This window comes from Vidua macroura, chromosome 6 (assembly GCF_024509145.1).
Source record: "Vidua macroura isolate BioBank_ID:100142 chromosome 6, ASM2450914v1, whole genome shotgun sequence".
Lineage (NCBI taxonomy): Eukaryota > Metazoa > Chordata > Aves > Passeriformes > Viduidae > Vidua > Vidua macroura.
The window spans coordinates 45109760-45135193 of NC_071576.1; the positions used below are offsets into that span (position 1 = coordinate 45109760).

General features: G+C 39.2%; 1 protein-coding gene across 2 annotated transcripts in view; it reads right to left on the bottom strand.

Moving 5' to 3' along the window:
• The window catches only part of KCNQ1 (potassium voltage-gated channel subfamily Q member 1), a 335437-nt gene that overhangs the window by 278586 nt on the left and 31417 nt on the right, over window positions 1–25434 (bottom strand). For both annotated transcript variants that reach the window (XM_053981137.1, XM_053981136.1), the window contains exon 2: window positions 15039–15129. In XM_053981137.1, coding sequence (XP_053837112.1) covers window positions 15039–15129 — 91 coding nt within the window. The remainder of the gene's footprint in view (window positions 1–15038; window positions 15130–25434) is intronic.

Below are 25434 nucleotides of genomic sequence, written 5' to 3' on the forward strand. Positions count from 1 at the left end.
AACTTTGTCAGGGAGGGTGAGAACCCAGCTGTAGACTCTAATGCTTGTTCTTTGTCTTTCCTGCAATCACATCTTATCTTTCCATACTTTGGCCTTTCTTCTTTAAATCATTAAAGGAGACTGGAGAATTGCTTTGTTTTTTTAATTGGCCCATGAAATAAAAAGCTATATATTCATCTTAGAGACATGCTCAAGCATAATCCCACAAATTTCTGCTGTACTATCATTTTCCTGACTTTTGACGTGAAGACAATGAATCCAGTAGTCTGGCCCAGTTTAACATGTGATACAGTTTAAACAAAATTTCTCTTGGGAAAAGGCTTGTCTGGTGACATTGGCAGCACTAGTGACTGACCCCTAGGGAAGTGGGACAGCCACACACAGATGGGAAATAGCTAGGAAGGGACTACACATGGAAGTACTGAAACATTAGACCCTACCTCATGTCTGAAAACTCAAGTGCGAGGTCCAGATGCTAAAGTCTGAATGTGTTAGCATCAATATTAGGGAACTGATACTAAGTGACAGATAGATTATATTACATAAAGTTCGATTTCTGGCTGCCCACAACGACAAATAATTCAAACAAAGGCGCGATAACCTACTGATAAATAAATCAAAGTAAAAAGCACACTGCTTTGAAACTTTAGCCTTACAGCCAGGAACATTACAGTAAGCTTATTTGTTAAAAGAACTGCTTGCTTTTGACCTAATACTACTTCACCCAAGCAACTGAAAATTATTGATTTCCTCTGTTATGAATTGAGATGAATAAAGACCTAAGAGATTACAGATAAGAAGCCTTCTTTATTCTGTATATCACTTCTGCTATGCTGGTCAGTCAGATGCCATTGTTTTTCCTCCTGCTCCCACGGCACGTGAAAAGTGTCTTACTAGGAAATAAAACAAATGAAGAGGTACAAAACAAAAGTATTCCCCAAGGTTTTTCCTGATTGTTTTCAGCCTTATATCTAGGACTAATAATAAGTTAGAGAAACAGTAGCAATTCCAAAGAATTCCCCATACTCGTTAAATTTTAATTTTTGTTTTAAAATGTTCAGAATACTTTGGGTTCTGGAGCCTTTTAAGGTAAGAGCTGGGATTAATATTTATATAGAAGTGATTAAAAGACATCTTAATTTTAAAAAGCTGACAGGCAAGCAAAGTTGTACTGTGCATGAGAGCCTAGATGCACATTCAGGAAGGCAATACAAGTTCCCGCAAATTTTAATTGACATTGGCTTTCTGTGTATTTGGATTCTCCATGCCTTGTAGACTGCTTCAGTCAGTAATGATTTTTAAGCTCAAGCTAGGAAAAGAATGACAGAAGATACAGTTCCACAACAAAATTTGCAATTCATTAAGAAATTACAATACCCAAGAAGTCCCTATTCCAAGAGATAAACAGAAGTGACATTTCATCCCTCATCCAAGCCACCTGACATTTCTCCCTCCACTTCTTACACCTTCACATGAAAGACTTCACTGACAGCATCCAGCACCTTCCATCAACTCTATAAAGCTAATCATTCTGCTAAAGTGAAAGAACTCTAACTCAACATCTCCCTTAAATAGTAGGAAGAATTAAATACCTATTAGCAACTTCATCAATGCCTCACCAAATTAGGAAGCAACGAGAAAGAAACATCTGTTTCAAGGAACAGACAACTAAGGTTTCTCAGGTAACTGTCATCAGAAATATGTTTCTCCTGCTTGCCTCCTTATTTTCTCCATAATGAACCAATGTTTCTCCATCTAATACCAAGATTATTTTTCTTTGGTGCACCTTTATTCCATTCTTTTATTCCATTCTATATTCCAAGAGGCATGGCAGCAGAATATCCCACTTCTCACCTGCTATTTTCCAGATGTTCACCCAACCAGATATAAGTAGCACTTAATAATCCACACATTTGTGAGAAATCTACAGGAAGTACATAGCTAAGGAGTTGTTACATTAAAAAGACCCTTATACCTGACTCTACTTAATAGAGATTTAAAGTGCCAGAGGATATTTTTCTGAATAATCACTGATTCCCTCTTCCTAACAAAAAGCACTAGCAACACTGCAGGGAGAAAATGACCAAAAGAAAAATCCTTAACCTCTATTTACAAATACTAGTCTCTTATTTCCAAGTGAAAGTTAATTACAGACACAAAATCAGAAAAAAATCAACAGTTAGGGCAGAGATCATAGAATCACAGAATTGTTTGGGTTGGATGGGACATTAAAGATCATCTCTTTCCAAACTGCCTGCCATGGGCAGGGACACCTTTCACTAGACCAGCTTGCTCAGAGTTCCATGCAGCCTGGCCTTGAACACTTCCAGGGATGGGGCATCCACAGCTTCTCTGGACAACCTGTTTCAGTGCCTCACCACTCTCACAGTAAAGAATTTCTTTCTAATATACAATCTAAACCTACTCTCAGTTTGAGGCCATTCCTCCTTGTCCTGTCATTATATGCGCTTGTGAAAAGTCCCTCTCCAACTTTCCTGTAGGCTCCCCTTTAGGTACTGGAAGGCCACAATTAAGTCACCCCAAGCCTCCTCTTTTCCAGACTGAATAAAGCTAATTTTCCTCCTAGGAAAGGTGCTCTGACCATCTTCTTGGACTCATTCCAACAGGTCCATGCCTTTCCTGTGCTGGGACCCCAGAGCTGGATGCAGCACTGCAGGTGGTGAGCTCTCACCAGAGCAGAATCCCTCCCTCAACCAGCTGCCCAGAGCCCAGCTGCTTTCTGGGCTGCAAGTGCTCATTACACATTATGAACATATAACTTGGTTTTAAAGACAGAAACACCCCTGCACATAAGCTACAAAATAAATGGAGCTGCCTGGAACTTGAAAGCTAACAGTCCCTTTTGTCTGAGCATTTAGAAACCAAAGCTCAGCTGCTTTCCAAAAGTCAAACCAACTCATGAAACAGGAAATTCTCTTAATCAGAATTTCTCTTAATGTCTTCACTAGCATTTCAGTACTACAGTTTGTTGACCTTGACAAAGTAAAGATTGACAGATTGCCTGCTTGTTTTGGGAATTGTTTGACAGAATGGACATATTGAGCATTTTTGTGTGACTTGATGCGTGGCTGAGCTTCTCACCTCTTACTCATCAGCCATTAACCTGACATAATCAATTAAGAAGAGGAAAGGAAACTCACATTATTTCTATACTATTTGAAAGCATTTTTTCTACATTGTAACATGGAGTTTCCTAGTTCTGTTGCCAAAATATAAATATAGGTCTCTGTTTACAAAATTATTAATTTCAATTACTGCTGCAAGCTTCCGCTGCTTAAAAGGTCTACAAGATCCCAGATCTATTGCCTCCACCATATCACAAATGTATTTGCAAGCACGTACCATTATAAAGTTGACTTGTATAGTCAGAACACTGCCCCTGATTTTCTTGAATTTTTTTTCCTTATGGATGAGATAACTTCCTAAGACAGTTCAGAATTAGGAGTAAGGGAAGAATTATTTCTTTAAATCCTTTTCAACTCTGTTTGCTTGAAAAAGGTGTATGACTCACACTGGTTAAATAATTAACTGTTTCACTAATGAGCTGAATCCTAACATGTGAGTATGAAAACACATGTCATTGCATCTGAAAAACCCCACTCATATCCAAGGACCTTTTTAAAATTTTTATTTATTTATATATATATAATACATATAGAAATGCACATGTTAGGAATCTATAAGGTAAATCTCTGTTTCAAGACTATTCTACACACACATTTAGCATTTTGGGGCTTGGTTGTGCAGGTATTTTTTTTCCTTTTTATCAAAACAATTGCACTAATTCAACCCCAAAAGTGCCTGTTATTGTATTCATAATAATGATGACATAATAATACAATTATACCCTGTGGGACTAGGCTACACTGACGTGTAACCACGTGCCCACCATCATTTCAAAGACAGAAAGATTGAAGATACTACCTACCCCACCCTGCTGCTCATTCCTGCACTTCCCATCTTGGAGATTACCACCCACAAAGCTGAACAACAGTAACGTGCTGTGGAAGTGCTCTTTGCCCTCTCTGTTACAACCACAGTAGGTTTAACCATCTTTGGAGGCAAAAATAAAAAAGGCTTTCTGGGGCAGCTGGGCACTGCAGCAGACTGTGTAAGTGAATGCAGTACAATACAGTTCTGGGCAGTGGTAAATCCCATGCAGGGGCTGCAGCAAAGAGCTAGCAGATGACTGCTTCTTAAGATTTCCAGAGAGACATGCATCTGCAAACCTACCTGCACCCTGCCTGTTCTAGCTGAACAGTTTGAACAAAACAGCTTCTGTTTGTAGAGATGGCCTAGCTGCCAACGTGGGTTCAATCACCAGCTCTGGATTATGGTAGGCAGGTCTAGACCTGTAGGATAAACTTAACCTCAGCCAAGTTGGCGTCAATCAGCTGTCAGGCTGCAACCCTGCTGTCCTGCAGCAAAACAGATGAAAAGTAAACACGAAATGCTACTTAATCCATTACTCAGTCAAATCAACACACGAGAGGCACAAGCTTCAGTGTGTAAAATAACAAACAAAATTTCAGCTTTTTTTTTTGGGGGGGGGGGGGAGGTGGGGGGGAAAGGCAAACCAAAACCTTCACAGTTCTAAGTTAAGAAATGAGACAAGAAGTTAAATATATTTTTCTTTTCAGTGTTGTGACTGCTGAGGCCCATCACTGAACCAGAATGCTTGGAGCAGGCCAAAGCTGGGACTTCTGGAAGTCATGTTTTCTCTGCCTCAGTGCCTGGCTGTGCAAGAGCCCACTCAGAACCTCCTTCCCCTTACCTTTTCAACCACTTTGTTTGGGCTGCAAGGCCTATGAGGGTAGGAGCTATCTTTCAGAGCATGTGGCTCCACACCCTGCTAGGTGTTGTACTTGATCTTTCAGGCAGAGCTGTAATGGAAACAACAATAATGGCCTTTCTCAGAAGAACAACACATGAGTCTGTTTGTAAATCGTGTTGCAGATAAAGTTTCCATCACACTTTTAACTATCAAAACCTAACAAATCTTACTCTATAGTTCCACAAACAGTTTAAGCAAGAACTGTTGCCAAAAGAAGCAATCTCATCTGGCCAAAAAAAAGGTTAATTTGAACCCATCTGGGTTCTCCAACACCATTGACAACAGAGCTGCATAAATGCTTGTGTTGGCAGAAGGAATGGAGCAGCAGGATCATTTCTTCAGGTGGCAGTGCCAGTTTACGTAGGCTGAAACCCCCTCTTGAAAGTGCAGCCTGGGTTCTCTGAAGGATTTATCTCACAAAGCCAACTTAGAGTGGAAAAGCTATGGATCACCCAATTCTACACATGAAACTGCTCATATTCACCTCCCAAGAATGCTGCGAGGTTAAGCACACTCATGTTTGTAAGGCATTACAGAAGTAAGATTAGTAAATATTTAATTTTCTCTCCTCTCCTTCCCCCAGCCTTGGCCACTGAGTATAACTCATTCCAAGCTCCATATACCAGATCAATGACTTGGAGCAGCTCCTGGAAGGTAGCTGTCAAACTCCCTGCCTATGGGCCAGATGGAGGTCAGTCATCACACACACGCAATCCAATTTAAAACTGGTATGCAGTGCTGCAGCCAAAAGAGCATCTAAATGCACGGGTGGGTACCTGTGCTGCAGGGAACCATGGAACTATGGAACAGACAAATCACCTCTACAGCAGACACCCTTTCTCACCTTGATTTGGGGAACAGCTGCAGAGGAATAAAGGACAAGGAAATAAACTCCTTTTTGCATGCGTTCCATGTCAAACTGACAGAAAGAACAACGAAAAGAAGAGTTTCTGAAAGGTGCCTAAATAAGGATGTTAACAACATGCTGGAGGAAAAAAAGAGGCCAGCCTCAGTGTCATTAGCATAAGGGAAACCATCAAAGTGAGGTAGCACATAGCTTGCTTTCACAGACTGGGTGTGAAAACAGGCGTTTTGGTTATTTTGTTAGTACTTCAAGTCCAGCTTTTTCTGAGCGCCAATAACAGCTCTTGGTTCCCCAACGTCTTAAAAATATGTTCCTGGCCAATGGGTTAGGTGGAAATACCTGATGTAAGCAATACACTAAGGTACAGGTCCCTGAAATCAGTGACCAGCAGATAGCTGAGCAGTGCAGAGGTTTTAGGACATTTATCCCAATATTTGGCCCCTAGAGGGATCTCAGAAGCCTACAGAACTTTGCTGCAGAGCCTCCAACTGCTGTGGCTGTCAGGGCACATGGGCACCCGTCCTTGTTTGCTCCCAAGGCACAGGACTTGCCACGAGCACAGAAAGGAAAACGCAGCACATGGCAGGTCTCTGGGCTATCAAGACTTCTCCAGCAGCTCAGTACAAACACCATGTTCTGAGCTCCACAATTAAATTCATTTCTTTCATAAGCTGAGATAAAATGCAAATACCCATGCTAAATACTACTATCCACTGAATCAACAGCTCTAATAAGCTTTCACAAGGCCTTTCTGATTATTGAGATAAAGTAGAATTGGGCCTCATAGTACAACAGGAGCAATCCTAGAAACTCTTTGTGCAAGACAAGTTTAACACAACTCATGTTTCAGTCATGATGACATTTTTTATACCAACAAAATAAAAGCAAATTAGATAAAAATACATTTAAAGCATTAAATGTGAGATAAATACAGTTTGCAGTTACATAAATCAAACTCATGCTTCCTAGGTTACCCCTAAGTACAAGCAGACTCTGTTGAAGAAATCTTTCCTATTACATCCTGATCCCGTTAATATTTATGCACACAGGAAGCTCCACTGAAGTCATGATGACGACTCATACACAAAAAGTTAAACACACTGCACAACTGCAAGTCTCATGCCATAAAAACTTCACTTAAAAACTTAGAAAATAATTTAGTTGCCTCTGCACATATACATTTAAGAAAAGAACAACCAGCACACAGTCTTATTTTCTTCCCCCCCTGGAAAGCAAAGGCACTACCCTCTTGTCTAAAGCCATGGAATAAACTCTCAGTAGGGCAGAATTGCCAGAGGCTCTACTCAATACAAATGAAATCCAGCTAGAAGTACTTTTTTCTTCAAATTTTTGATGAAAAAATAAACATTCTGTATATAAATACATACATAAAGAAGCATATACATAAATACATATGAAGAAAGAAGAGTATTCTCCTATGTTGTTGTTCTCTATCTGTGCACAGTCAAATATTTGTCACTTTTTTCATGGCCTGGCAAATTTCTAACAGGATGTTCATTTACTCATTGCCTTTCCAAGAGCAGTTAGATCTCAGTGGCGAGATGCACTCTGCTCTTGTCAAACACAGAACTCAAGAAGCAAAATAATGAAGCTTTTTAGAAAACAAACTCATAGAAGTTTACTTTAGAAACTACCAAGAAAAAGAAAGCCACCAAGAAGTCCAGTTGATTTTGGGTTTTTAGCCAGTTAATTGAACCCACTTAACCCAACATTGCAAAATAAAGTTCTTAATACACTCAATTTAAGTTATTTTCTTTCTACTAACTCCTGGAACCTCCCTTCTTCTTAGACACTGACACTCACTGCTTTTCTGCACTACAGTTACACCACACCTTCAGAGTTTATTCCAGTTTTGCCTACCAAGGGCCACTTAAAGCCATTCAAGAGCCACCAGCAAGTGACAGCTGGCAAATTCAAACCTCAGTAGTCTATCATATGTAATCAATTGCAAATAGAACTTCAATAGACTCATCCCATTATTTCCTAGCCAATTCCCCCGGGAAAACAAGCCAGCAAGCTCCCACTTTGAATCATGAAGCTAGTTTTGCCCCTGTCTCTTCTCCCAGCTTCTCCCTTTCCCCTCCTTTTGCCTCAGTTCACTGCACTGTTTCAGTTTTTCGGCTTGATATCCATTATGTCATATCAGCTGTTACATTAGGCTTAAAACAATATACTCCAGCTGGCTGAGGTCAGATGTGAAAACGAGGACTTAACAAAGCCAGAGACCCTCCAGTTATACTGAAATTGAGATACACACTGAATGTAGCACTTAATGGCAAACTACTTTCCAGACATTTGGGGCAAAGCATAAAGGAAACACCTGTCACTGCAAACATTACACACTAATCCAGATAAACCCTAAATTTAAAAATCTTTCTTTTCACTGCTTGGCTATAGCACGCACCAGTATTCCACAGTTTTTAAATTTCTTTTCCTAGATGGAATTTGCATTACTCTGCTTGTTTACTGAAATAATAAATAGTGAGAAATATGTATAATTTCAAAGAAAATATGTTTACTCTGCTGCTTTTGGAGTTTACCAAGCTGATGTTCCAAGTTTGACATGCATTTACATCCCAGGAAAGTTTAGTCAAACTTTAACCCTTAAGTAGAAAGCTTGACAAAAGTGAATAATAAATGTAACTGTGAATGAAACATGCCATTTTTGGTGATGGCATTTTCTTATCTGCACCGTTGAACACAATTTATTGGAATGTACCTATTGTTAAAAATAAATACACAAACCACTGTGTGAATTATGAAGGCAAGTATGAGCTCTTGAGAACAGGTAAAAAACTCCAGAGAACCTAGCTCTTATTTATCAAAACCCCACATACAATTTAAAAGCAGTGTTTCCTGAGAACTTTCACATCACTGCAGCTCGTGCATGACAAGCTGGGATGCTCACTCTGTGCAAAAGGACAACATGGCACCCTGCTCATGTTGGTCTCTGGCAGAGACCCCCAGGCTGCCAGGGAGGGAGATCACCATGTCAGATCATGTGGGCCACCAAGCAGCCAGCAGACGGCACCAATCCATCACCAGTGGCTTGTGCTGACCCACAATCTGTCACCAGCCCCACCCTGGGCTCAGGGAAGGTCGCTCTTCTGTTAGTCTTCAGAGTGTGAGTCCCAAAAATGCCTGGTACTTCACAGCCACCTCATCCCAATGGGGATAAATGCTAAATTCCTTCATGCACAACAATGCAGCTGCAGACTTTATTTTAAATGGCAGTGTTCAGTTATGCCACCACACAACTCCTGGTACAGAAATCCCAGAGAAGGGATTCTGTACCTTCGTAGAAAAGGCAGAAGTAATCAATTTTCTACATCCAAGCCACTCCATTGTAGCAGACTAAAATAAGAATTCAAACCCATAATGTGGACCTTCTAGATGAAATGTATGAATACATGTAAAAAGACATGTAGGGTTTTTTCTCTACAAACAGCTGGTTATTCTTATCACATACATCTAAAGGCCATTCTTGGTGGTAACTTTACAGAAATTTAGAAAAATAAACTTCTTGTTTTATCCCAGCTGAATAGGAAACATCTAATAATACCTGGCAGGGCATAACATATTCAAAGTCTTTCTGTGTTTTAACAAGTTTCAGAACTTTTTCTTTCTCCTCCATGCAAACATTTGCCCAATTCATTTCACTGAAAGCATTAATTGTTCTCTTTTTTTCTAAAAGCCATCCACATGATGAGCAATAAAGTAGACCAAATGGCATGGATTTTGAGGCTCCACCACAAAGTTGCCAGAGTTTTCTCTGGCACCAATGTTTACACGGCCGTTTTCTCCTATCTCTCGCTCCAAAAATTATGATTGCTAATTACTCATATAAAATTCCCCAAGTCCACGTGGAAAAACATTTCTTTATTAAGAGTTCACTTCTTCCAAAATATATTTTTATCTAGTTCAGGACACCATGTCAGAAGGAGCCACCCCAGGAGAGCACAGCATGGGCCAATGCTGCCCTCTGCAGATTTTAAAGGGAAACTCCAGTGCCCTTCTACAAGTTTTTGATTTTTAGCACATGTCTAAACAAAACCAGCTCATCTCTCCCTTACTGGTCTTAGCATGCTTTCATTCCATATCGCCTCTTCATTTCCTCTTAACTCAGATTTCATCTACACCAAACCAGAGCAAGAGGCTTGTCTTTAATTTTTTTTTTTTTTTTTTTAGTAAGAAAGCACCCATTTAATGAAATTGGTTCAGCTGTCCCGGACAGACAGCCTTATTTCCACTTTAGAAGCATCTGATTTGGCTCCCTTTGACCTGCTCCCAACAGACATCAAGCAGATTTAAGCATGTTCACGCAACCTTCTGAACCAAATGAATTAAATCCTTTTAACATCACATTTACATTAAGTGCATAACTCTCTTCTGCCGGCCAGGGGAGTTGACAAGGAATTGCTTTGAGAACAGCTGGAACAAGTTAAGATCTTACTACCAGCAACATTTCAAACCAAGGCAGCTGATTTTGCAGTGAGGCAGATTAGAAGCTCTCCCTTACCTGCCAGCACAGCTCAGCCAAAACATCACAATCAAGGGCTGAAATGCAGCCAGAAACACCTGGGTGCAGATATGGGGGAAGATCCCTGTTCCAGCTACTCCTCATACAGTTACCTCATTAAAAGAGGGGAGGGCAATTTTAACTTCTAATCATGTTTTCTGAGCCTTCAAATCACAGCTGGAATTGTTCCTACAAACTAAAATGTAAAGAAGCCAACTTTGACTGAAAGCTGGGATTCTCCACTTCAGCTGTCAGTGGAGTGACAGAAAGGAAAGGCTGCAGTGAGTGACTCCCTGGACAGGTCTTTCTGCAGGTCCAACAAAGGAAAAAGATTAAAGACCATAAATCCACTAGACACATCTACACCAGCTGGCCTCACTTTGGGTCAGACATGGGGACATTGCTGAAGCTGCACACACAAATTTTTCACTTTCTCAGCTACAGTTGTTCTTCAGAGTCTGTAGACTAGATGAATCTGTAGAGCTGTCACCAGGCATTTACAGATATTAAATTCATTTAATTTTTCAAAAGGATGAAAATGCACCAATGCAGATAGTGAGTCTGCATTTTGGCCTTCTTAAGCAAGGGCTATTAACAGGAAAGAAAACTTCTGGGACCCCTTTGAACTGTGTATTCTCTGTGAAGACCACCTTCAGAAGCAAAATCTGTAGGTGTTTTCCTCTTTCTTTCTCAAAAGACCCACAAAAAAACTCCAGCAAACAAAAGCCAAGTTTTATACTCGAAACAAAACATTATATTAAATAAGCAATATAAACTACATTTCCTATGGGCTGAAACTATGTGCCAGTTTCTCATTAATTGTAGGAGTAATTTCAGTGCCAATAAAGTAAGTGTTAACAAACCAAAACAATTGCCTTTTTATCTTATTTTGTCTTTTTTAAAGTTTAAATATTGTTTAATCTCTTCAGTAAAATGTATGCTAAAGTAGAAAAGGAACTTAAAACAGAAAGCTTGATAGAGTTTATACTTTCATCATAAAAACACAGCTTATTCTTCTTTTTTATTTGGTGGGAATCAATATTGAAATGAGATTCCTACCAGAAAATAACTTTTTCAGGCACACCAAATATCCATTGGTTCAGCAGAATACTTAATCCCCTTGGATCAGGCACTTGGATTTTCTTAGATCATGCTGAGATAACAGCATTCTGCTGTGTTCTGGCACTATAAAATCCTTGCTTATGAAAATAAAAGAAAAATATGGCCTCTCCGGGAACATACATCTCTGCACTACTTTTTTCCATAGTTTAGACATTGTAGTCTCAAAATCAATTTTTAACCTGATATACTACATTCTCTTTATGAGTCATGGCAAAAGCTCTCCCTCACCACTATTTTACACGGGCCAAGTGTACACAGGACTCTTCAAAATGATGATGCTTTCACAGTCTTGGCTCAGACTCCAGCTCACGCTGGGCAAGCGCCAGCGAGTAACTGAAGTCAAACGCCCTCCGACAGCACCATCTAGTGGAAAAAAAAAAAAGAGAGAAAAACACACGCAAATTTAAACAGTTTTCACTGCATTCTGGAAACGAACAAAAGGCCAATTCTCTCCTAATCTCCCATTACAACTGCATTTAGGTATAGCTTTCATCAAGGCTCTTTGCCTCGTTAAGTGTGGTGACAAGTAGAAAAAGATTCAGCAGCTAATTGTAAGCTTTTTGTCTAAATCTGGATCACCACTTGGAACACATATAAACTTGCCCCTGTTTATTTTTCCAATGCTAAGCTTCTATTTTTCTTGCTTTTATGAGAAATAGAAGTGGTTTTTAATGCTTTTAAATTATTGATAGCGTAACATCTTCTGTTTCGTGCTGTGCTAGAGGAAGGTGATCTTTTAAGACAAGCAGCTCCAGAATAAAATCAAAATAATATATTTTCATATACTACAAAATAATATATTTTTATATAGTACACGAAATTGGTTTTTCCACCCAGTTTCAAAATGAAAGTGCCACAACATATAATCTCAACAACTTTTATAGCTTTTATTTTCATGTTATTGTAATATCTTGCATGACTATATTAGTAAAGCCTGAAATTCTTCTTCATGAAAAATGGCACACAGCTTCTATCTGTAACTTCAGTGTGACCAGGCTCTCTGCTTTCAAAATGACTACTTGCTGAAATGATATCTTTTACAGGGTCAGAGCCAAATACTTTGGATATTTGGAGGAAATAAAGCAGTATAGCTGTTAATTGTGAGTGGTTTTAATGGTCTTGTTTAATCAGTTTTCCAGTTAGGAGGAACAGATTCTGTTCTTTTCCCAATGCATATCTTCAATGCTGTGCAACTCCAGTTTCATGGACCTCACTTGAGGTCTCAAACCACAAACTCTACATGGCCAAAGTTCCTCTATTCTCATTGCCTAGTTAAGCCCAAGCAAAAGCCATCTTCAGGATTCCCATACTCCTAGTAGGTTGCTGGTACTCTGCTGCTCCTTTGAGCTCCGTCTCATTTAGTATTATTTTGTCAATCAAACTGCTTGCCTTCCTTTGCTCACGTACAATGACAGTGTTACCTACTTGAATTGTCTGGCTCCAAATAAAAATCATTACTGTCAAATAATTTAAAATCCTTCTATAGACATAAAAAAAGAAATTAATTCCTACTGCAGAGCAGTAGAAAGAGTGCTCTCCTAAGCTTTCATTTCTCCTTACAGCACCATTTGGTTTGGAAGCTTGCACTCTGTCTTTTCCAGTTTTGTGTCTTAATCCCTACATGCTGTTACACTTTTTTTTACTTCCTTCTTTCCATTTTGCAGTCTCTCTTCAACCAGCCCTCTGTGATTAAATATCCCCCTAAGAATTCAGTTACATTTACTTTTGACAACTTGTAAAAAGTAAACAAAAGTAAAACCACTTCTTTGACTTTAAGGTAGTCAACTACCTTAAAGTCAAAGAAAAATCTCTTAAGAAATAGGAGAATAGGAAATTTCACTGTGTAGATGCCAACAGGAGTGAGATTCTGACATTTATATTAGTGTTTCAAGATACCACAACTCCTTGGAAAGTCCCACCAAAACTGGATAGAGCAGAGAGCACATTAGTCCATCTACTGCTCTGCATGGCTGGCTCCCCATAATCCCCACAGGTTTCATGAATGCTACCACAGTTAATCCTTTAAGAAAACAGTATCAGATTGTGCCAATATTGAACAAACAGACAACTGCTCATTTCCCATGAATGCCATGCCAGCAGGATTTCAGTTTTAGAAATTAACCACAGTTTTTCTCAGTATGTAGAACAGGAACACTGAGAAGTCATTCACCGATTCCCTCATTACTTAGAGAGGAACTGGATATTCCACATACTGTGTGTAATCCTGAATGCTTTACTTACTTTACCTTACACTGCCTGGATTGCCCAGATACAGACAACACAGGACGAACAAACCAAAACAAGCTCCATGACTTCACAGGGTGGGGGCAGAGAACGAAACCTTACTAGTTATGTTGTCACTAGAAGTTGTTTCACCGAGACAACACACATGTCAAATATTACCATATATTGCAAAGATGAGTGAAACATTACCAGGAGTTAAATTCATCACAGACATTGGCAGAAGTTATGGATAAAAAACCCTACTTTTTTAGTTATAGAGTAAAAAAAACCCAAAACAAATTAAATTTGTAGAAAAGAGAAAATGCCAAACCACAAAAAAAAATGTACTGAATGCAGAAATAAATGTATGGATGCTCTTAGCTGGCACTAGTTATGCTGCACCTAGGACTTCAAACATCTTACAAGTTAGTTAAAAATAATATACAGGAATGAAAGCACTTCATACAGAAATAGTATGATTTACACTAAATTTAATATGCTATATTCTTATTCTTATAGCATTCATATTAGGTATAGAACTTTGACCTATTTAATAGATAAATAGATAAAAATTATTAGAATTGATGGGGGTCTTCAATGAACTTTTTTCATGTGAATAGTGTTAATACACATAATGATATTACTGGAGCATTGCTACAATACCTGTTTTAAACAAACATTTAAATTGCTAGTTAGTATTTTCTTGATAGAGAGACCGTGTTTCCACAAGTTAAATAATGGTCATTTATTTACAATCACAAAGAAATCAATGACTTAGCAGGGGTATCCCACTAGTGAGGTACAACAAATTCATAAAAAGTCTGGGTGTCTAAAATCATGCCTCTCCAACCTCAAAACTAAGGCTCTTCAATGAAATCTAGGCTGGCAGGACACAAATGCTCCTGAAGCATTTGTTGATACATCTATGCTGCAGCACTGCTGTACTATAAGCACAATAACTGTGTTTTCTCTACTGAAGGGAAAGAGCATAAGACAGGTAGAGCAAATTGTCTTAAAGTCAATGGACACGAGTCTTCCACTTTTGAAACAAAGCTGGGTATGACATCAACTAAATGAAAGGACTTCCATTTACTTTTTTCCCCTACTATGGCCAGGTGTCTGGTCTTCCATACAGCTGAAAAAAGTATTAACCCAAGCAATAGGAAAGATTCAAGCTTAATTAGAATAACTGTATGTGTTGGAAACACTACAGGTGTCCTCAGTATAGGCCACAGAGGGTACCACTTCATTTTTGGGTTACCATGACTTTTTAAATTTCTGTAGCTTTGCAGACTCATTAGGGAAAAGCAGAAAAGTCTCTCATCAATTAAACCATAAGGAACATTTTGTTTGATTTGGTGTTAGCTCAGGAGATCAGAATTTGCACATTGAGAACAGACACACATCAATCACATTAATGTCCACATACATACCATCCAAAATAATGTCCCTGTAGCAAGACCTGCATACTGCTCAATTGTAGAAAGCACGCTGAAGATAAGGCATATCAGCACAATAAGGAAGCTGCAAATGAAAATAAATTAAACAATTAAAATAATGTAATGCAGTGTAATAACCTATAGGGAGAATAGATAATTATGCCATCACAAATCATCTGTTTACACTGAAATGTCATTGGTTTTGGATTATTCCTAAACACAGCTGGTAAATGTTGCATGATCCATGATCCTGCTTCCTGTTGGATAGTTTATTTCTCTTCAGACACTGAGGTCTTAGGTTGGACATTATCAAATGAAACCATATGGTAACACTAGCTGTAGCCTACCTCTAAGATTTGCTGCTGTTTCCTGGCCTCTTATGAAAAGAACATTCCTTGCTTTTTCCCATTTTGAAGACTACTCTGGCTGAATCACCATACAACCCCCAAACATGTTTCAAGTATTTGCATTTTTGCTGATCCAAAGCCCAATAAACTGGGGGGGGGGGGGGGGGGGGGGGCAGGAAATCAAGCTAAACCAAAGTTAATAGGCTGTGCTATACTGTCTTTTATACTTGATCCCTAAAAGACCCCAAATAAATGAAGTCTGACATTTGAAACAGGCCTGATTCCACCTAATTCCAAACCCCTGCCATGGGCAGTCACCTCCCCTAAACCAGGTTGATCAGAGCCCCACACAGGCTGGCCTTGAACACTTCCAGGGATGGGGCTGACACATTTGTCCTTAGGGAAGGGGTCCTGGTTTCCAACATAAGATCTGGGACAGCCAGGGAAACAGCCCAGCTGTCTGTAACCTACCAGAAATCCTCTTCCCCCATGTGGGGAGCAAGGTTGCTCAGCCCTACAGCCTCTGCCTTCAAAGCCCTTCCCTGAGCATCTTCAGCTGTGCCCACCACCCCACAGGACTGCTCACCTTCCCCTACAGGAATGAAACACATCTGGGAAGAAAACCATTTAACACACAGACTGGATGCTATCCACTACACACTAACCATAGGCAGCTTCCAGTTCCCAAAGAACTGCATGTTTCTTTTAAAAACACAACATGAGCAAACAGCAAGACTGAATGCATCCACTTGTTAAACACAAATTTAGTTGTTAGGGCTACTTCTCACAATTCTGTTGAGACAAGCAACACCAATCCTTTGTACTCAACCAAAACTTGCTGCAAAATCCAATAACTAAATCACCCATCCTATTATATATCTCTAAAACAGTTAACCATTTTTTTCTCAAAAAAAAAAAAAAAAAGACAAAAAAAGAATTGATCTAATGAATAAAACTGAACCCAAGAGAAGCAAGAGAAGTATTAAACCAGGACATAAGATTGGCATAGCTCAGCTGAAGTCATCCAGAGCCTCTACCTTTATTCACAGAAGTGAGCACTTCTTTGGGTGAATCTTTTGAAAGACCAAGCATTCAAGAAAACAAAACTGAGTTAAGATTGACATAAGCTACACCCCCAATGATTCAAGATATAGCATATGTATGTCCAAAGCACACACAGAAAAATGATGCCAGAATCACAGAATCATTAAGGTTGGGAAAGATCTCTCAGACCAAGTCTGACCTTTGAGATTGTGCTACCAAATAATGGAGATAAGTTTGTAGCTAATTAGGCACAAAATGAAATAGGTAATGAAATTAATAGGATAGAGATTATCACATATCAGTACAAGTACCCATATAAAAATATACTTTACCTAAGCAAAATATAAGTATGTGAGTGCTTGATTCATCTCTAGACTGTTCTCATTTTACCCTGTATCTCTGCCTTTGGGCATTCTTAAGCACAAGTAAGCTGTGCAGACAAAGCAGGAGAATGCAAAGGTGAGTCAGTAATTTGAAACATAACATAAATGTTCCCTAAGTATCCAGCCCTTCTGTTTGCAATATTCTCACAACTGCATAAGAACAACACACATGACCATGTGAAAAAAATGGGGTCAGTTGCACAGACAGCTGAAGATCTCTGGATTCAAAGTCCAACATACATAGAATTAGCAGTTCAAAGCAAACAATGAGTTCCAAGGGATGAGCAGTACCAATTCACATTTACTATATCCCTTAACAGCAGTAGACATATTCGAATTTTTAACTCAGCCAGCACATGAAACCACAAGGGGGCAACCAAAGCAAAGACTACCCCGTTTCTGTCCCTTTCCTGAACAAGCGCAAAACCCTAAAAAGCAATAAAGTTGAAAGTTAATGTGCCGAATTGACAAAAAGATAAACTTAGGGTCAGTTGTTTGCCAAATCTCTTTGCTTGTTCCTATTAGAGAAATTGATGGCTGAGGTAAGAACTGCATCAAATGCCACTCACCCCACTACCTACCTACTTTTATGGGTTTTCATGCACATGAACCCATTTCAGTCTTACTAATTATTTTTTCCACCCCAGAAAAGCTCTTACACTTCACTGCTGTACTCTTTCCAGGCTGATGCATGAAGCACCTTCATAACCATAAATACACATTATGCCTAGCAAAACAAAGATGTTTGGTCAGGTACTGCTGCTTCACCTCTGTTCCTTTGGCATGGGAGAGATGACACCCACAAGGTGCCAGTGCAGCACCACAGCTGTTACACTGGCATTGCTGTTTTGCTCAGATCAATTGCACATCAGGAACAGAAGGTGCAAAATTAAGACATTAAACAAATACAGATGGTGTCCTCCTCCTGTGGCATAGGCCTACTGTTTGTTGCCTTCCAAAACTCAGCTTTGCTTTTGTTTTGGTATTAGTGGCTCCCTTCTCCACCTCTGAAATATAAGAAGGGAGACAGTTATTTCCTCTTTCTTCAGTCAGAAGTGGAACACAGATCCTCAGTTACTGCCTAAGCAGCAGACAAGTCCACAGGAGTTAGTCACAAACAACAGTTGCAGGGACAGACTCTGCCTCAAACTTGAATTTGCTTATGCAAAAATCATCCTGGAGCAATTTAACTGGCCAGCCTCAGGAAAGCAAACATTACAATTTTCACAAAATAACCTTCACACTCTTACTATTAATTTACTGTGATTAAAAAAATGAAAAAAAACCAAACAAAAAAAAAAAAAAAAAAAAAAAAACAAAAAAAAAAAAAAAAAAAAAAACAAAAAAAAACAAAAAACCTTGTCTTGATACAGATGCTAAGCATGCAAACTCTTCATCCAACCAGTAAATATCGGAGAAATTAATGGGCAACTGACTACACTCTGGTGTAGTTTTTTTTAATATGCATTTTTCCTCTAAAGGAAAGATAGTCAGCAAACACTGGAATTTCCTAAACTCTAGCAGTCAGACAGGGCCTCATCTTTTGCAAAGCATGAGTCTTTTACCTCCTGAAACTCCCTGCTTGTTTACCCTCTATGCACAAATGTGACCATCTTCAAGAAAGGAAGCAGAACAACGAGTTCAGGCTCTCATAAGCTCTGATCTCACTCTATGATTGTGGGGCCAAGAAAGCATCAGAGATGAGGAGATAGACTGTTAAGTTTTTCATGTTTCCCTCCCAGGTTACAAAGTGGCATCTGCCTGCCTGCAGATTAGTCATATCTACTGCATCAGTAGATACATTCAAAAATACTCAGCTTGGTGGTTAAGTCATATCTAACAGTGCTATGTTTTTTTTTTTTTAAACCAAGAATTTTGCAAGTGGGTGATCATCTCTGTACTTCCTGATGTGGAACCACAGCACCACTGTTAAAGCAGTGTGGACATTACAAAGCAGCAGATGTTTTTTTGTCGGAACCCAGAATGTCCCTCGGACATTCTTGGATGTTCCGGGCCCAGGTCAGAAGCATTTGAGACCCTGGCATGCAGCCAGAAACCCCTGTGGCTTTGAATCTGATCCATGGAACAATTTACCAACCTTGCAGGAAGAACAAGAAATCACAAAAGTTTAGATATTATAGTAGAAGTAGTCACAAAGTGAAAGGAAGAATCTTTGAGTGCTGTACAGGGGGGTTTTAGGCCTTGTACAGAGGGGTCTAAGTTTTGTACATGGGGTCAGAAGTTCTAAGATGGAGGGATTTGGGCGTGCCCTGTCCTCCTTCTTTCTCCTTCCTAACCTCCATGTTCATGGTGATGTTGGCACTCACAGATTGGTTTAGAGTAGAAAGTCACCATTCAGTATATGTAATAGGCATTGGGGAAAAACTATAAACATTTAACACGTAATGTATGATATAAGAGAAGGCACCAGCCCCCTGGGAAGTCAGAGAGTGTGTGTGTGCCTTTGTCTGACCTGCTGAATGGACCGCAGCAGTTCAGGAAGAAAATCTTTTAGATAACATACAATAAACTACCTTGAGACCAGATGACTGAAGACTACTGAGTCTTTCTTTGAAGGCACAGGTTGGAGGAGAGATTTTTCCATCTTTTGGGGTCACCCCAATCTGGGTGCGAGCCCCAGCATTTTTTTTCATGGACTCAGTTTTTAGTGGACCAGTACAAGGTGACCCGTGTCCTCTCAGACAGCACTATTTTACTCGAAGCCAGTTTCTCTGGTTGTCTTTTCAGCTCAGTTTTCCCAGGCAGCTGCATCTCTGGTGGAGCCAGAGCCAGAAGTGGAGCTCTCAGTGTGCATGAAACAGCACCAGGGTGCAGCACTGCAGTCACACCTGGAGCTCACTTACATCCTGAGACTGTAACTGGGATGTGTGTCTGTGCCACACCACCCTCTGCAGAGAAAAGCACAAACACAGACACTGCTGTATAGTGAGTTACACAAGGCAGTGTCTGCACTGTGGGCTCATGTGGGCAAACATTTAATAAATAAGTTTTGTCTTGCTTCATTGTGTCAGTCAGACAATTTAGGTAATTTTTTTGTCTCAAACAGGTTTGAGAAGCTAGAGCATTTGCACAAAACAAATGCCATTCAGCCAGCCAGAGAATGTGGCCAACCAGCATATGTGCTGTACTTAACAAGAGATAGGAAATTAAGAGCTAAAGGTAGATTTAATGTTTTATAACTATTTTAGGATATATTTTGACTTACAGACAGACCTATGGCTTTTTCACTGACCTCAGCGTCAGCTGCAGGAACTTGACACATTATAGGTAGCTATCAGTACTGTGCAGCCTTCAGCCCTGAACTGCTGAGTTTTTTTTCTATATTTAACTATGACTTTTGAACATTAGCATGTCTTTTTTGTGGCTTGAAACAATGTGTAGAATGATCAAAGGAACAATAAACCACTTACTGAGAGATAACAATGCTCATTTAGTGAATGTCACAGGTAGGAGAACTGATAAAGGTTTATAAAATATGTCCAGTGATATGACCAGGAACATTTGAAAAAACAGTGCATGAGACATGCTGGAAGTACTTACCAGATTAATAGAGTCTCATGTGCATGCAGCTGTTATCATCAAAACCAGCACTAAAATGTGGGTAGATTTCATTCCTTTTTGCAGTATATCTTACGTACTCATAGTGGGAGTCTTTCCATAAACCAGGAAAAGGTTGCCATTATGGCCATAAACTGAACTGAGACCTTAAATACATTTAATAGATGAGAAGGAACATGCAAAATTCAGCTCAATTTATATCAACCTGAGCTCTAACCATCCAGGAAGACAGACAGTTTTTCCTTGTTCAATATCACAAGCTGCCTTAAGTCTGGTTTTTCTAACCATTTTTATTAATTACAGCTATCAGTCTTGAAGGTACCCAACTATTGGTGCATACAGGGAATATTATTTTAGATGGTAACTGTCAGCTAAAAAGCAGTTACCAGCATTTGTGCTTTTGTCTGTTTGGCATGAGGTCAAGGGCTAGGTGCAGTTCATCCTCTCTGTCTACTGGAGAAAACAACTGTAACTAAAAAAAAAATATTCTGAGAAAAAAAAAATTCTTTAGTATGCTGCTATGTACTTAACATTCTACCTAAGCCCCCTTCTTGAATCTGTCTGCCCTTATTTTTACACAACTAGATTGTCTTTCTTTGAATGCACAACTCTGTTCAGTCACATACATGATCAGTCATCTATCCTGTAACTCAGGTGTGGTTTTGTTTTGTGGGATTTTGTTAGTTTGTGGATTTTTTTATGGAGCAAATAACTTTTTTTTTTTTTGCCATTTAGCTTCTAACATTTCTTAAGTAAACAATGTAAGTTAAAGTTTAACCTTCTCTAAGTATAAAGCTTACAAGAACTGGAAAGGATGACATTGAGAATGAACAACATGAGTGTGCAGATTAAACTTGGGCAGATTCTTATCTCAATCTTCATAATTTACAAACTATAATGCTCCTGCATCTCCAGCTCACATTAGCTCATTAAAACATATGACAGCATCATTATTTCATCTTTCATCCCTGTGGCTTATACTTGCTGATACTTTTCAGACTGTGCACTAAAAGGTCAGTGATATCAGAAAAGGACATTTTCATGCAGATTTCCAGGTTACAAATACCATTATTGCAATGTGGATTTAGATAGACAACTTCAGGTAAGAGACAGACTGAAGACTCATTTTGTCATACAATCTGTTGCATTCCATGCCAGCAAAGTAACTCCTTACGTAATTTACATCAGGAAAATCCTCATGAAAGACTTCAACAGGTCTTTACTACTACAAGTCAACATAAATCCCTGACCACCTCACACAGTACCACAGTCATTTCCACAGTACAAACAAGAAAACATTCAGAACTAACCCATATCAAGTAATTTCTTACTGCAGCAAGGCACCAGGTTTTTGTTCTTTCACTCAATAGATTTCGAGACTGCTTGAGAAAAAAAAAATCTAAGAAAAGGTAAAAGAAGGGGAACAGGTAGAACCTGTAAAATAAAGGACAGCCAATAATAAGAGAAGAAAAAAGTCTATGAACATAAACAACATTGCTAGGAATCTAATACAGGATGGCAATTTATTTTATGGGATCATCAAGGTATAGTGTCAAGTACAAATATACTAACCAGTGCTCTTAAAGCTGAGAAACCCTGGGATGATTTTTTTTAAAAGAAGCAGGATTTCACAAAGCAGAGAAAACTTTCATCCTTAATGAAATTCATGCAAGTAAATACTCCATATGTGTAGGCCTTATGCTGAACCCTTTAGCAAGTCTGAACTAAATACTTACAGAACACTAACTCTGTCATGACTATGAGAAGATATGCCAGGCTACTTAGAGAAAGCTAAATAACCATTTAATTATCCAGCTGGTGGACACCAGAGGTCCTCCATCACTTATTCAATTAACAAAAAAAAAGTTTGTAAGAGAATGGTCTGGTGAAGGTACATGGTTAGAAAGAAGGAGCCCTGTAGTCAATTCCTCTTTGCCCATACCTTAAGCCAACTTTAACACTCCTAATTATGCATTAATTTTATTAAGTGCAGTAGCTGTTAATGCATTAGCATGAAAAAAAGAGAAAAATCACTGTAGCAAGAAGTTAAGAGACCAGCAACCTACACAAACCATACCTGAAGATGAATCAAGTTTAAAAAAGAATAAACTTATAGAAAGTACTTTAGTGCCAATAATAAAAAAAAAAAAATTAAATTTAAGGGGAAAAAAAAGTAGGGATTTAAGTCTCTGGCCATGCAGGCTTTTTGCATGGTTTTCCTCTAAGGATTTGTCTTTTCTTCTGTTTTGTTTTTGAGGCAGGGGAAGGAAGGAGGGGTACAGCCCCTCCCCATCTTCCAGCTTCTCTGTGGCAGGAGGATGCCCAGCAGAAGGGGAGGTACACTCACATTCAAGCAGAGAAGCATGACTCCCTCCAGGAACTGGCTACAGCAGTTTCCTGCCCAACACACACTTCCTCTCTGTTATGTCTAACACAGGTCAAGCCTGTAGACAGCTCACTGGTCTCAGCTGTCACTTATCATCAAAAACTCCTCAACAGACAAAGTGCAAATGCTCTGTTTGTCTTAGCTTAGCTCTATCAGATGGAGCTTCCTGTTAATACGTATTTGTTCCAACTCCTAAGGAAAAGTAGAGTTGGTGCTTCCTGAAGGAAACAATGGCATAATTTTTAACCAGCTCCATGACTCCTTGTCAAAGAAATGCTGTCTTCTGGCTCCCGTGTAGGAAAGCAGATTTATTGCACAAGAAAGATCACATACAATGCAGATGGTCTAATACTAGGAAAAAGGTTTACTATACAGCTACATAGGCAAGGCTTCTATCACACCTACCTGGCTCTTCTGGGAGGTTAAAGTCTGTAAAAATGATTTAAATTACAGGCAGTGTACCAAAGCACATACCACACAATGAATCAAAAGTAATTTAGACTACAACACCAGAATTATTGCAGGAAATGCCTGTAAGGTCTTGGCAAAGGGTATGATTGCAGTAGAAATGCAAACCAGACGTCAAGATGCTTCAAGAGGAAAAGTTAGCTACTCACAAAAAGCAATGTTATTGTATCCTGCAAGGAGGTATTGGTTCCTTTGAGAACAGGCATGGATTAACAGGAAAAAGATGATAGGTACTGAGTAAGAAAGTGGAAAATCAATATGCTACATTTAAAACAAGTGCATGACCAAGAGATGTGAACCACTAGACTGCAGAAAATTTATCAGCCCTCCCCAGATAGTTCACAACAAGCTTCCAATTTGCCTCATCATTAACATGAAACCCCAACATAGCAACACAACAGCCATGGAAGGGGTGAATTCACATGTGCAGTAAGGGCATCACCCAACACTAGAAATCAAGAGAGTTTTTGCAGTTTTCTTTACCTCAGGCTTAACTAGGGGAAAACATGTCATTTTTTATCAGCCAGTTCTGGAGATGCTTTCTTTTAACAGAGAAGAAAATTGTTCTAGAAACTGAATGCCACAATACCAGTAAAACTAGTTTTGTAGTTGGAGTTTTATACAGTTGGTCTAAGCACTCACTACACCACTATCCCACTTTTCTTGTAACAGTGGGTTTAAGGCAGCAGAATTTAAATTATTTAGTATCCAAACATTAAAAGAAAATTACTAAAAGTTCTTGGACTATAAAAAGCAGCTTCTGAAAAATTGCCAAGACTAGACTATTATTCTGCTTTACTGTTTTCAAACCTAAATTGAATTATTCTTTGTGAATAAAATAGTCTTTAAAAAAATAAGTAATTTTAATAATTACTTTCCTTAAATACATAATATTTCTTTAAACAAGTAACAATCTTTACTTCCAGTAATTTCTCTTGTTTGGGCTGGCTGAGCACTATTTTCTGGCTTCATCGGACAAAGCAATTCAATAGCTCTATGTATTACCTGTTTTTCTGGTTGTTGGGTTTTTTTTTTCCTTTCATTTACTTTCATCCCAGAAGCACTGCTACAAATCACTTTGCCTTCCCCATTAAAGATCAGAGAACATCATATCATGACTTTTAGAGCACATGCATTTTATAATGCTGCAGAAAACTGGACTTGGTCAACTTTTTAGCTCACAGACTTCTTCCCTAGGGAGCAGCTTCTGGATACTGGAGGTAGCCAAGTAAGTATCCTGCCCCGAGAAGCAAAACAAGGCAGAAGAACGGAAACATTGCCTCCACACCCAAGGAGAAAGGCACTATGCCACAATATTGTACAGCTGATGTAGTAGTGCATTAAGAGTTGGAGGCTAATTGTGTGGCAAGTGAATAAGGGCTATGGCTCTAAATGTTCCATAAAGAAATACCCACACTTGTAGCTCTCTAAAAACTCCTCCATGACAGGGAAGTAATATTGATATTTTTCACAGCATCCTTAGTTCTTCAATTGTGAATAGAGTGAAACGGACTAAAAATCAACAGGTAGATAAATATACAAATGGGGAAGAAGCAATCATACTTTGAACTACTGACCTGGACAGGTAATGTGATTTAATGCAAATGCCACAAAAGTGACACCAGACCTGAGCAACTGGCCTACTTCCTCACCTGATCCCCCCCAAATGACTTTTCAAGCTCCTTTCTGCTAAAACCAGTGTGTCTGAAAGGCACTTTCATCAGTGCTGGCAAGTAAGATGAAGACCGTGAGAAAGATCTGAAGCTGGGATAAGTGGTCTCACCGGGGTTTCCATTATGACCCTCTGCTTTAATTATTTAAAGGTATAGTTGACAGATGCTTTCACAGAAACCAGCCTTGTCATCGTCCTTTGAGCTTTTCCACATTCAGCTTGTGGCTGCACTTTTCTAGGGGTGCTGGGGGCAGAAACAAGGCACCCTTCATGTGTTACAGCCTAGAAACAAGGAAGAGAAACTGCATGACAGGTTAACATTCCTAAGGTGAAAGCAGAGGAATTCAGCAAACAGAGGTATTTCCATTTCCAGGGGAGAGAAAGTATTTGCTGAGGGAAAGACGTGACACTTGAAAGCTATGGCAACTTGACTTCTTAGTTTGCTTTAAGCATGATGGAAAATTCAAGTGTCCCTGGAAGAAAAGAATGAAGAGAGTCTAGAAAGCCACAG